At 40.1% G+C, this 13,714-nt stretch overlaps 1 protein-coding gene across 1 annotated transcript; it reads right to left on the reverse strand.

The window, feature by feature from the left end:
* Positions 1 to 6,146: 6,146 nt before the first annotated feature.
* znf821 (zinc finger protein 821) lies at positions 6,147 to 12,620 on the reverse strand. Its single transcript, XM_030766760.1, has 6 exons — positions 12,543 to 12,620; positions 8,675 to 8,806; positions 8,451 to 8,572; positions 7,620 to 7,718; positions 7,046 to 7,212; positions 6,147 to 6,933 (listed from the first exon to the last, which is right to left on the reverse strand). The coding sequence occupies exons 1-6, from the start codon at positions 12,580 to 12,582 to the stop codon at positions 6,147 to 6,149; spliced, it is 1,347 nt and encodes a 448-aa protein (XP_030622620.1). The 5' UTR covers positions 12,583 to 12,620.
* Positions 12,621 to 13,714: the final 1,094 nt, after the last annotated feature.

Below are 13,714 nucleotides of genomic sequence, written 5' to 3' on the forward strand. Positions count from 1 at the left end.
TCCACCAAGAACCTTTTTTTTTTTGTGCGTGCGAGTGAGTACAGAGTACAGTGATGTAGCGCTACTTTACTTACCCCAACTGTACCCTTTTAAATTTGTTTTTTTTCTTTTTGTATGTAAGTGTGTGTGTGTGTGTGTATGAAACCCAAGTTATTGTTGCCAGTAGGAATCAATCGCATTTCATGTACTCTGTTGCAGTTCATATGGTTTATTGGTGGCTGACCATACGTCCAGGTTATGTCACTACATTGTCACCTGACTTAGCTTGTGTAGAGATGTGTATGTTGCTCTGTTACTGTATGTTGGAGCGTTTCACGAGGTGAGCTGCTCTATATGTCTTCTCTAATGCACTGCCTTACCAGCCATCTCCACCCGAAACACTCTCCTATCCATCTCCAGTTCAGTTTACTGTGTGCGGGAGATGGATTAGAGACTGTACGTGTTTTGTGAAAGGACTGAGCTTCAATCTTGTGCACTGTTAAGGAGAAGAGCTTGAAAAGCTATGTTTGTGCCTTCCCACTGTCCTACCTGTGTGTATGTGTGTGTGATTCCTCTGGTCTGCTCTCATTCGCTACTGCTATGATTCACTTTCTTTGATGTTCACTGTGTCACATATGACCTACTGTTCTGTCGTTTGACATATCACACCCTGCATATCAGGCTTCGTCTTATGGGCAGAGCATCCTAAACAGTGCATTGCCCCCCCGTATAGTCACCTCATGTTGCCCTGTTACTTAACATCAGGCGTGTACATGTCGCACAGCGCCCTCCACAGGTACATCAGGGAACTGACCTGTCCAATTATTGCTCTCTGTGTGCTGTTAGAAGCAGTGCCACTCCAGGCTTTGACCTGCTTGTAAGGAAAGAACATTGGAACATTTAATTTAAAATGGCATAATTCGTCTGATCACTGAATATAGGCCCCTGATATTTGATTTCTTTTTTTTATATATATAAATATATATATACTAACGACAATTGTGTTGCACTTATTTTCCCTCACTCATAGTGTTGAAAACTAACTGTTGGTTATTGATGATTTCTCTAATATTGAATCATATATAAAAATGTTTAAACAATCATTCAACAGTCACGTGTATGTTTGTGTAGATATAAAGATAGTATGTTTTGTATACTGTAAAGCTTGTTGATAATGCCTTAAACGTGTGTGATGCTTACAACTGACTCACCCATTTCTCACTTTACAAGGTCGTAGAATTTCATGTTGAGCCGATAGTTTCTATTGGTAGCCCCTGCATTTTATAAGTAGTAGCATGCCTTTCTGAGTGGCTGTTGATGTTGCTCTTAGTTTTTGGATTTGTTATCATTTGGCATATTGCCAGGGTGTTTTGTCGACACTTTATTACCACATGAACAACTCGGTAGTAAATGAAACTCACTGATTATATGATGGTATTTTGACAGGCTCCTCTGTTGCTGTGGTGAATACATTACGCTTTACATTCCATTTAGATTGAATGTTTGAGTTATTTATTTTAAGTGAAGTAAAGACAAATAGTAACCCTTACACTGTTAATGATGTGATGTACTGACAGTGCTACTAAAAAGAAGGAAGTTTCCTTCCCATTCTGATTGGTCCTTGAGAGTGAAGCACGAGAGCAGGTCATTGGAAGTGACAAGTTGTGTGTGGTGTCTTTTTATTTTTTTTTTATGTTCTTTTTTCTTTTTTTTTCTTTGTGCTGTTTCTCTGCACTCTGCAGTAGAGGTGGTTGTACATTTGGGTTAAGGATGATTGTTCGACTTCTGGAATCAGTGACATTTGTATTGGTTGTATTATCATTTAAAAATTTTGTTTAATAATTTCAACAGAGACTTTATGAAGTCTACATGTTATGTTGTGTTTTTGTCAGGCTAAATCCAGACTGAACATGATATTGCAGGCCAGATTTAGTTACAGCGGTTTAAAGTTTTAAAGAAGTAATTATGTACCCTCAAATTTGACATTGTACTTTTTGGCACTAAGTGACACTGCTTTTTATGTGACATGTGACACATTTAAAAGAGACAACATTTTTTTTAATGCATAAAATCTGCAAAATATATGCAATGATGTATATGTAATATTCAATCCTCAAGTATAATCCAGGTTGTATAAACTTTGTATAGTGAGTTTTAATATTGTATGGCCGTACCAATATGTATTAATTCTTTTGAGAAGCCTTAGAGTTGTCTACCCAAAGTGCTCCCTTAGAATACCCTACACCTACCTGAACTTTACAAAGCATTAATAACTATATTTTGTTGCGGTTTTATTTGTACCCTTTTGAATAAAATAGATTTGTACTGTATATTTGTACCTCTCTGTGAACTACTTAGGGCTGTTTTGTTTTTCGTTTTGCTGTTTTAATTCTATGTAAGGACACAAAGATATTGTATTTTTATTGTTACAGCTAACTTCTTGGAAACATTGCATTTATCATGTTTGTTAAGTAAACACAATATAATATATATAATATTACCACATTGGCTTGACTGCTTTTTTGTCACTATTTAGCAAACAAAAACCTCCTCCATTTTAGTTATATAGCAAGGTGATATCAACAAAAATGGAAATGCATGTTTCATCAAAACGGTTTAAACACCAGTTACGATAATCAGAGAGCCCTCTGATCTATAAGAAATACGTGGCAAATTTGCTAGTGGGCCAAATATGAACTTTTTATGCCTGTCATTTTTTTTTTTTTTTTGTCCATTAACTGACCTGACTGAAGTCTGATGCATTGTCTGTGGCTGACGTATAATGTAGTAACATCTGTTTTCAGTCTGCTCTGCTCATAGCCTTCAGTTGGTCTTGGACAAGCCCACATTGTGTAGAGGTGTTTGACTGTTTAATGCCTCTGTCTGGGTGTCGTGAAGAATAGAAGGTTCATTGTAAGAGTGAGAAAGCTGAGCACAGTGTTACTGACAGAGAGCCAAACAACCACAAGTCAAAGTCAGATTTTATTCCACATTCTAATCCTTTTGCATGGTCTTTACATCTGTTAATCCAGTAACAGAGAATGGTTACCCAAAAGGACCACTCAGGAAATGTGATAAATACAGTGTTATTCCAATACACTTCTCTTAAGCCTTCTTTTTTTTTCATTTTGGCCTTTTTCTTTTTGGACATTTCTGTAAACATGATCAAGAGAGCATCTTGAAAGACTGACAAAAAGGCAATAAACAATAGGGTCCCTATTCTTAGGTTAATTAGAATGAAACTTGGGCAAGCATATAATAAAAGTAGAACACAGGCTCATATGTTCAGTTCTAAGACGTATTTCCTGACATGCAATGTTATCCTACTGCAGTCTCCAACACCTGTCCAAGTTTCATAGAGTTATTTATAAGCAGAAACAGACAACGACAATTGTCAATTTCTCTCGACGCAGAAAAGGTCACACAGTAACGCATACCACTGGCATCATAACACTGTTACCACTAAAGCATAATGCAAGGGCCAGAACATTTCAACTTATTCCATGTCTTTAAATAAAACAGCTCAACAACACATTTAAGCTAAATTTCAGCTGTTCCTGACCAGTGGATTGACATGAGTCAAATGACCTTTTTATATACGCATAGCTAATTACCTGATCAATGACTAGATGACTTACATCTCACGAAACAATTAGATGAAAATAAATAGCAGTATGTTTTACAGAACATTCTATTAAATTTAAGCAAAGTAAATTCAGGTTTGCATTGATTCATATTTTTAACATGCCCATTATTTGTGAACATTTTACACAAAAAAAAAAAAGACATCCTTGGTTCCCACCAATCATGTGTACTGGGGAGGTCAAGTGCCACAAATTAGTCCTATAAGATCCCTTATGCCAGGTATTATGCTTAGGACCAGAGGCTGGCTGACATTAATTGCCTGAGATGTGTGATCTTGTATAAGTATATCCATATTCTTCCACACAATCTGCATAGTTCATAAAGAAAGTGTAAAATATCTTTTTGAATATAGATTTTTGTTGCATAGTGGTTTAAGCCACAAGTAAGCTTTTGAATGTTGTTTCATAACCTCACCACCGTTTGTTGGTAAGTAAAAAAAACTGCACGTGTGCAGCTGTACAACACCTGTGAACATCTGGCTCAAATAAGGGACCAGTATTCATGACTCATATTACAATGCTATTATTTGTTCCAGCAGAGTTCAGTTTTGAAAGATGAAAATCAGAGGTAACACCTGATATGGGAAGTCTAAAAAAAAAAAAAAAGAAAAGAAAAAGTCTTGGTAAACCATTGTGAGTGGCATGTTATTTTAGTGGTGAAACTGAACTGAGGAAGTAAAGGATGCTGAAATAAAAGAATGACTTTACCCTGTTTGCTTCTGTGAGTTCAGTGGTCATTACTGCATCTGTCACTCAATTCTTTTCCCTTTGTGATGCACTAAATTCTAAAAAAAATAATTACATATTAATTTAATAGGCATACTATCTGCCATAATTGACTTTTGAAAATTCATCAGTTGCCAAATATTTTGTCTGGTGCCACTGCTTCACTCTGGGACTTTAATTGGTCTCCCTGCGCAAAATATTATTTCAGAATTACTCATGAAATAAATGCATTTTCCTGATTGTTTTATTTTTCCTTAGTGCTATATAGTCTTATATATATCTGTATACAATAAAAAATAATCAGACCGTAACTTAAAATTGCCTAGATAAATATAAAACCATAACACAAAAAACATCTTTCCAGTGACAAAGGCAACATTATTATGCGTTTTACATAACTTCTTTTGTCAGGTAGACAAAATGCACTCTGGGTGCTTTAATATTAACAACTACACTAGCATTCTCAACACAGGAGTAGGGCCCCACTGGTTTAAGAGAGGTAACTTACACATCAAACAGTACAGTGACAGCAGCAAAAGAGGAGACCTAGTTTCAAAGAGCCAATTTTAACAGTGATAGAAGATGATGTGAAAAGGACTGTGGAAATTCTGGCAACAGCTTGTCTTGACTTCTTGGCTCAGCAATGTGCAAAGGAAAAGCGGTTAACTTGGATCCAGAAAGGTCAATGTGACCTGTAAAAGTAGAATACGTGAATGTGGCAGTGTTTCCTGAACTAAGCTAAGAGAACGAATGATAAAAGAGAGGGAGTAAAAGGCCTACGCTCTTCAGGCTGTAAGGATGGCGATGATTCTCAACATCCGTGTGCCTGGAGAATCAACCCGTGTTTTACTTCTGTAGTGTACAGAGACTTTGGAAGTTTTGAATCCTGTGACTTTGAGTGTGCTACAAACCAGATATCCTCAGAATAAATCAATTTCCAAATAACTGTTTGTATACAGTACACAATGCATGCCTACACACAGAAATTTTAAAAACTTTTGAATAGAGGACAAAAATAATCATGTAAAATGTTCAACAGAGAGTGTTTTTTTTGACAACCAAAAACATTCAGTGGAATGTGAGCCTTAGAAGAAAAAGAATATCATATACAGAAAAGACCACTTTAAGACTGTATGTATGTGTATTGGCATAATGAGCATCCAGCCAGTGCGTGAATCTGTAAAGCCCCTGAGGACCAGACAGCGGCCATGGGTCTGAAAAGGCCTCATGAGGGCCCACAATGAGGTAGTTGATTCTGTGGTTATGAGCGAGCCAGAGACAGTCCAAATCTGGCAGTAGAAGTGTGTTGTAGCTACAGTAACGTAAACTCCAGCCATTGGACTGGTAGACTGAAAAAGTGGGCTGGGTGTGGAGTGTGGCCACATGTTTCACACCCATCACTGCAGGTTCCTGTGCAAAGAAAAAAAGAAAAAAAAAAAACAAAACCATCCTCTTGTTTGGAAGTGTATTACTGCTCAGAAATAAAAGCGCTTGTTGTAGTCTGTAGGCCCTGAAAAAAGAACAAATCTCCATAAAACATGCTTTTTTTTTTTTTCATTTAAACAGGAAAATTAAGCATCGTTTTTCCCCGCTCTTTATGTTGTCTCTTCATTTATAAATAAACCCACAGTTTTTCAGGTTAAATCTGAAAAATCTCAAAATCCTTGGGCTAAAGCAGCGTGGACAAACATCACCTCATAAGAGTTCTCTATATAGAAGTGGGTCTGGTGAGCTGTGCTACTTTATCAGGACTGAGGAACCCCGTGCTCTGAAAGTCTGCAGCAGTGCTTTGTCTGCCTAAGGCAGCTTCAGAAACAGACCGTTGTCCATGGGTGGAACAGGCATAGTAAAGGGGAACTGAAAAAGGTTCATATCAGATGTGAGGGCAGCCAGAGCTGCAGGATCATGTTCAATCTGTGTCCGCAGCGAGGGGTCAATCTTCTCAAGACGTCGTTTTAGCCGCTTAGCCTCCCTCTCGCGCACGAGTCGCGCCTGCCTTTTCTCGGGTGTCTCGTTGGCTCTCTTCAGTCGCATGGCTTCTCGGTCGCGTTGCAGCCTGCGCGCTCGCTGCTCCTCCGACTCCTGCATCCTCTGCAGTCGTTTGGCCTCGCGGTCCCGCAACCTCCGCAGCTCCCGCTCCTCGGGCGTCTCGCACGCCCGTTTGGTCTTTTTAGCCATGCGCTCGCGTTCCAGCCTCTGCATTCGCGCCTCCACTGGCTCGTTCTTCCTTCGCACGGCCCACTTTCTCACTGATTGTGACTGAGACTCCACAAGCTGCTGGTAAGCCACACAGCTGTTACATACCAGCAGTACCCCAGCAGGGTACACAGGCATGGGGCTGAGAAGGTCTGGCAGTGGGGGCAGGCTTGTGCTGGAGGGACTTAGAGTATCTGGGAGGGAGGGAATGGAGGGAGCAGAGGACAGGAGACCATCGGGCAAAGGGGGCAGAGCCGGTGCAGGGCTGGAATCGGAGTTGGTCATGGGGTTGGTCATGGGGTTGTTGGAGAGTGACTGAGACATGGAACAGGTCTCATCACAACTACTGCTCTCCATGCCAGTGTTCAGAAATTCTTTCAGCTTCTCCCTTGAAAGAACACATACACCAACTGGTTAATATCCATCCCACAATTTATAGAAACAAACAAGTAAATCCCTTTTCTAAGCTTATAAGCTCATGTAGTATCTGGTGTACAGACCTGTTGAAGTTGTTGGTGTCTGTGAAACGTGCTCCACACACAGCACAGTTAGACAGACGATCTTCAGAGTGAATGAGAAGGTGGCGTCCAAGAGAACCTGGAGAGCTGAGGGCCCGCCCACACACTGGGCACACATAGCTCTTATTGCCACCCACGGTCGATGTGTGCTGTTCATTGGCGGAAGGGAACAAAAAAACAATTCAATTGAGGAAAACTAAGTGAGATAGTGTGGCAGTAGGACTGTATAGGCCAAAACCGTTATCACTTAACATTATGCTTTTGAAAAATTTCACAGTGTGTGCAACACTGTGTGCAACAACATGCCTTGCATTCAAAACAATGCACTGACCATAAGAAGGCATGGTATCAAGTATAGCACTAATTATTTAAAAACACAGATCAAATTTTTCTGGGATTAACATGTAACCTGTAAGCTTATAATTGGATCATGTAAAGCTTTTTGGCTTCATTTGCTCTGCAGATTCACACATGTGGAACCCGGAGCTGACTTGGGTGGGATGGAGAGGTAATTACCCACCACTGGCTTAAGAGGCTTTGGTAGTGAAGTCCTCACCTGGTAAACATGTGCAATGAGCTGCTCAGGGCTGCTGAACTCCTGAGTGCACAGGGGACATACATAACTGTTCCCGTGCTCTGTCCCCTCTTTACTCTCCTGAGAAACAACAAGTGCATACGCATGAGTATCAAGGACAAGTCACAGAAAGCAGACCTGAATTAGCTTTAGCAAGGTAATATAAGGAAAAGGATTAGCAAGGGGCAACAGACATTTGTGTCGTTAACACAAATATTTCAGAATGAATGTGGCTGTTTTTTTTTGGGTGGGGAGAGTCTGACTGTGTCTGTACTTTATCAGTCAGAGATGTTCTGAAGTTCATTGCAGGACTCACACTAACCCTCCTCTTTACTCCTTCAGTTTAATAACCACTGAAGTTCCCATTGAGCACGCAAGTGCATGTGTGTGATTTCTGTAGAAAGCATAAAAACATATCCCACAAGCCCTAGTGAGTCACACTTTCTGTGGTGGTGACACTCTGTACTTTGTTACCATAGAGGTGTGAATCACACAACAGAAATAACCTCAGAGGCGCCTTTCTCACTTCACAGAGGATCTTTTTAAAATGAGGATGTCAGGCAGTCCCCCCCCCCCCCCCCCCCCCAAAAAAAAAAAAACGATTTTTGAAAGATTTATCAAGTTTGACGGACATAGGTACCAAGTTGTGTCAAAAAAGCTTTAGCTTTTACGTGAGAAACTGTATGGGCAGATGAAAAGATCCTGGTGAAAATCAAATCCAAATGAGACAAGAAACACATATGAGATGAAGTCAGTCTAGCCAGATTACCAGGACCCTCTAATGATATTCTCCATTAACAATAAGAAACGTACCTCCTTTACCTCTCCATCTTGTAAAGAGCACAGCTTCCTCTTGTTGCTCGCCATGCTGTCATCGGCTGAGGTGTTTGAAGAAGAGTCCTCACCAGGATTATCCAAGTCACTGTCACTGTCATCTGCCGAGATTACAACAAAGCAAAGATTCAGTTAACCATGTTTTAGTGTAGCCTACAGTATTTCTAGTGAAGTCCCTTGAAGATTGTGAAAGCAATGCACACCAGTCATGCTGTCTTGGTCTTCAGGTTCTTGGGAATTGTTGCTGTGGCACTCACTGTTTTCAGTAAAGTCACCTCTAGAATTCATCTTCAATGTGCATTTAGGGCCAGCTGAGCCTGTGGTTTGAAACGGCCCTGTAAAAAAAATGGAGGGATATGGTCAATGTACAGAACTGAATCACCGTGCAAAGGAACCTTTTAACAATCATGGATTCATTTTCCTCTAAGCGGCTGAATGGAAGGAACCACATTAATATGATGAAGAATGTTCTATAGCGCTCTTATGAGTGTAAACAAGACATTTCCTGTTAAGAACGTCAACAGGTCAACATGGTTTACACTCAGACATGCTAAACATGACACTGGTGCCCACACAGTCAAAAAAAAATTCAAGATCTAGCATTTTAGTCTCCAAATATTTAGCTTGGAAATGAACGCTTCAAGAAAAGATAAAAAAGTATTTTCACACTGACATGCATGTAATAATAATTCTCAGGATGTGATAGCCAAGAAGTCTAATTTTTTAGGTAAAGATATGTGTGAAGAAAGATCTGACAGTGTGCTACTAAATACAAAGATGAACTCAACGCCTGATATTGCCTCAACACACTAAAAATATGGATAGTGACGCATACAGAGTCACTCACATAAACCCCCACTTTAAATTTACTGAACACATTACACATACTGCACTCCCAAGTGTAACAGTCTCAACCTCTTGCCTGCGAGTCAGTGCTTCCACAGTGAGAATCATCTTCAATTGCACTTCCACTCCCACATTGCCTCGCTGTACTCACTCTCTTTTCCCTCGTCACATGTATCTCAATATGGCACAACTACCAGCAATCTTTGTCTCAAACCCAAAGATGCCTATCTCCACGTCTTTGCCTCTGTTGGACGATAATATGTCGCTATGAATCTCAAGACATTCCAAATCGTTTCACGATGTGTCAGGCATTTGAAAACGCCTATATGAACAAAAGTGTTGTCAAAGCCAAAAGTAAGGCTATTTGGACAATTTGCCCATCCAAACAGAACGCAAGAGTGGGACAAATACAAAGTTTAATGTAGGCAAAACTCCATTTCCCAAATGCCTCTAAAAGTTCTCACATCAAACAGGAAGAAAATTACACCTTTTCTTTTTTATTTCCTTTTAAGTAACAGGAATGTTTGGTTCACATGAGAGCGAAGGGAATGGCAAACTATGAACAGTACTTTCGCTCTCCCGGCATCTTCCAGAGCCCTTCACTCCACTAAAACTGTTTGAGCTCAATTAATGAGGCTACTCATTTGCATTGGGAGAGAGGGTCTGAGTGTTGAACTATGAACTACCACAACAGGCTGGCTCCACGGAATACAGCCAGTGATTGATGTGAGAGAACCACCCATCCCCCATTGCTAGGCTCTGTCTGTACATCTGTCTCACTAGCCTCTCTCACTCCTCCACCCCCCCCCCTCCCTCTCACTCTCCCTACCAGTCTGATGTTATCTCTGAGTCTGTGTGTCTGTAGGCAGGAGGTGACGCAGTGTCTGACTGAATCTAGACAAAGAGACAAACTCATCAGCCATCAGACAGGAGCGGAATGGTGGTGATGGGGGGGGGGGGGGTGAAGGGGAGGGGGGAGCAAAACCAAACAGACAAAAGAAAGAATGCAAAAACTTAACTAAAACACGACACAAAGGGGTGCTCTTGAATTCACACCACCCCCTTTCAGAATACTGCTCACCAAAAGACACAGAAAGAATACAGAAAATCTGTCCCAAAATCTCACAAAACACAGGAAACAGTAGAGGTTACTCCATATCAACAAACATCAGCACAAGAACCCTTGCTCCCCATATCACTTTGCCCAACTGACAACAGTAATCACACATAGTTTTTTTTTTGTCTCTGACTGCAAATCCCTATTTCCAGAGTCACCTTGTAAAGCATGTAGAATTTAGAAGACACAGTGTTAAATCTAAAAGAGCAGTAATGTACTTCCACTCTTTCTCAGCATCCTCCCTCCCTGATACATACACGAATACAGACTCACAAACTGTTGGAGGATCACAAATATGACAGCCTCCATACTGATCTAGAGGCCTTCTCACTTCGTTACACAAGCATATCTGCGTAGATGGTCGCTCCACTTGTATGTTGATTAAGTAACATATTGGGGTCGTCAAGATCCACGGAGGATATTGTATTTAAAAACAACCTTTCACTAAATTAAGAAAAGAGGCCTACAGGCTGTTCTATAACTGCTCAAGCTTACTGTAGCAAATCCAATAGGGTGAACTTAAGTGTTCTGTGAGGTCAGAACCTACAGAAGCATGGGAAACACTGTGAAAGACTGACACTCAGTTATGTCATTATTTCATATCATGAGAGTTGTGTGAGCAGACAAGCAGCATCAGCTTCATCAGTGACTGGAGTGTTTGTTAGGCAAATGTCAAAAGAATGAACCAGGACAAGCTCACCGAGTGCCAAAACAGCGATCACGTACGTGATTTAGGTGGAAATCAGAGAGTTTGCTAGATGTGACAGTGACTCCTAGTAATCAGCGACAAAAAGTTACCTGTAATGATGGGGAAAAGAGATTTTTACCTTCAAACTCCTTGAGAACCGTTCTACTTTACAGTAATTCTCAACAAAAATTGAAAATCTGACATTTCCCTTCGTTTCCTGCCAGACATCATCTATTAGCTTAATAGCTATATTTCCATATCTTCTTCTGATTGACTGATATGGCCATAAACTGACACCTCCACTAGTGTCTACTCTCCCTGTAACTAGGTCAGTCTAGATTTCTCAGTGCTCTTTACACAGAGCTACAGTACAATTTGCTTAATGTCTGGATTTAAAAGCTATTTTAAACACCACAAACAGGTAAACAAAGTAGTACAGGATGATAAGAAAACAACATTTTGTCGGTGCCGGCATCACAGGACATGAGTAACAGTGGCTTAACTATGAGAGCAAATCAGAGAGTAGCCAGATAGTTAGTGCTATGTCACTTGGAAGTGCTTAGTATTATTGCATCGCCGAAAACTGAGTTATGTCATCGTAGTCATTAGAGTAGATAGGGGCAAATCCAAACAGTGAAGGATGACATGAACAGAATTAAATGAACAAACAAAAATGTTAAAGTGTGACGTTCAACTCATTGTATGCAGTATACAAGATTCCGGTTCCTTGCGGTTAATCTTGAAAAAGGTCTCATCTTCTTGACAACATATTGGTTTCAAAAAGCTGCAGGGTGTAACCAGCATGCCATCGCATGTTTTCATACAGCCTCAAACAAAAGCCTTCACTACAAACACATACGGTTTGAAGTCACATTAATGCTGTCGGCTAGGCTATCCTACTTTTAATATCTGTGCCAGGCAGAGAACACATAGTCTGAAATGAACTGCAAGTATCATTAATTTAAAATGTCATTTCCATGATAGATTTTAATCAAACGAATCCATATAGTGATTTGATGTGCCCATTCAAGTAAGACATTATAACGGATGCTTCTGCCACGGTGAATTACAAATAAGCTTCTAACCATGATGGTTAACATAATCGAGTCCCTGCACTCTCACAATAAGCGACATAATCACAGCAAGCTACATCAATTAAATACACCGCGACAGTTTTGATACTATGAACACCACGGTCGAAAGATGGTAAAATATTTATACTCACATATGAAATTAGAGACAGTAAGTGTTGCTAACAATAAAGCCTGAAATTCGGATGAAACAGTTCAAAACACAATGTCATGACTGAAGCACAAGCGACTCACTGAAAGACTCCCCACCTCATTCAACAAACCAAAACCATCTATTAGTCAGTAACAATTCAAGATAAAACAGCATGTACAATACCTGAGATACCTACAATTGACTTTGAAAGGATTGGTCTGTTTTCGTCTGGACATATTACTCCCCACTCCCGGCTGAAAAAACTCGAGCCTGCTCCTTGCCCCGACAGATCTGAAGATTCCTTTCACAAATCCAGCTATACTCTATTTAAGGACTCCCTTTCGGAGGTGCAACTACAGAAAATAAACGCAAAATACCCGGTGATCAAAATGGTCCAACCGGGGTGGGCTAATACAGCTCGCTACATTGGCCAGCACAATCGGGTTGGTTCAGTTGGTTGAAATTTAAAAAAACATGCTACAAAGGAGTAAAAAAAACCTCACGTCTATTCGCTGCAAATATCTCACACATCTTTTAAACTAGAATAACCTGTACAGACAAATGGTTCCGTAAAACTATCGGTCAATTCGGCTTAATATAATCTTTGTCGTGTTACCCGCGATTCTTCTGCGGGCTTCCAGTGCTGTAGTTCTGCCAGTACACTGCAGAGCTTCAGGCATAGGGCTTCATCTCCGACATTCGTACAGCTGGCCTGTTTAGTTTCTAAAGGAAACACCGAAACGCATTATGGGATGTGAGCCGTAGCACAGGAGGATCATAAAATGCCGTTAAAGGGGAACGTACCCCTCTTTTGATATGGTTTTATTACAACATCTACATCGGTTTTGTCGGTACCCCCAAGATGTTTTTTTGACCCCAGGGTTGCTTAGTTTTCAGACTTTTCACGAAAAGCTTCCACTATCCGTAGCTATGCATACAAGCTAGATTTACATCACGTGGTAGCTGTTTCGAGATTTAATCAAAAATCAAATTAATCAAACAAAACGATGTTTGGTGCAAAATTTCAAACGCGTAAAATGCCATGGTTTTCCAAATAGTGTTCGGCTGATACTTGATCACTTTTATTGCATATTCTAGTCGTGGAAACGGAGTGTAGGCCTATTAAATGATGTATCCTTATGAATTGTGAACAACAAAGAAAATTTGCAAATATTGATTCAGTGCAATATAGTGTATCGTATTTAATTACAATAACACAACTGTAGCTATATTATCTGGAGCAATATCACAAGCGTAAACTTCTCCCCGTGTAATGATTGAAAATCCGACGCTGATGCATCTCACTGGATTTGTGGTAACCTGGACTTTTTTTTTTTTTAAAAAAAACAATGCACAAGTCATAATATA

Source organism: Chanos chanos, chromosome 2 (genome assembly GCF_902362185.1).
Source record: "Chanos chanos chromosome 2, fChaCha1.1, whole genome shotgun sequence".
NCBI classification, from domain to species: Eukaryota; Metazoa; Chordata; class Actinopteri; order Gonorynchiformes; family Chanidae; genus Chanos; species Chanos chanos.

Excerpts from the sequence above, each read along its gene's own strand:
- znf821 (XM_030766760.1), bottom strand. The coding sequence starts at position 12,582 with ATGTCCAGACGAAAACAGACCAATCCTTTCAAAGTCAATT. Across the intron at positions 8,573-8,674 it reads AGACCAAGACAGCATGACTG|ATGACAGTGACAGTGACTTG; the intron begins GTGTGCATTGCT and ends TAATCTCGGCAG. Across the intron at positions 6,934-7,045 it reads GACACCAACAACTTCAACAG|GGAGAAGCTGAAAGAATTTC; the intron begins GTCTGTACACCA and ends TGTTCTTTCAAG.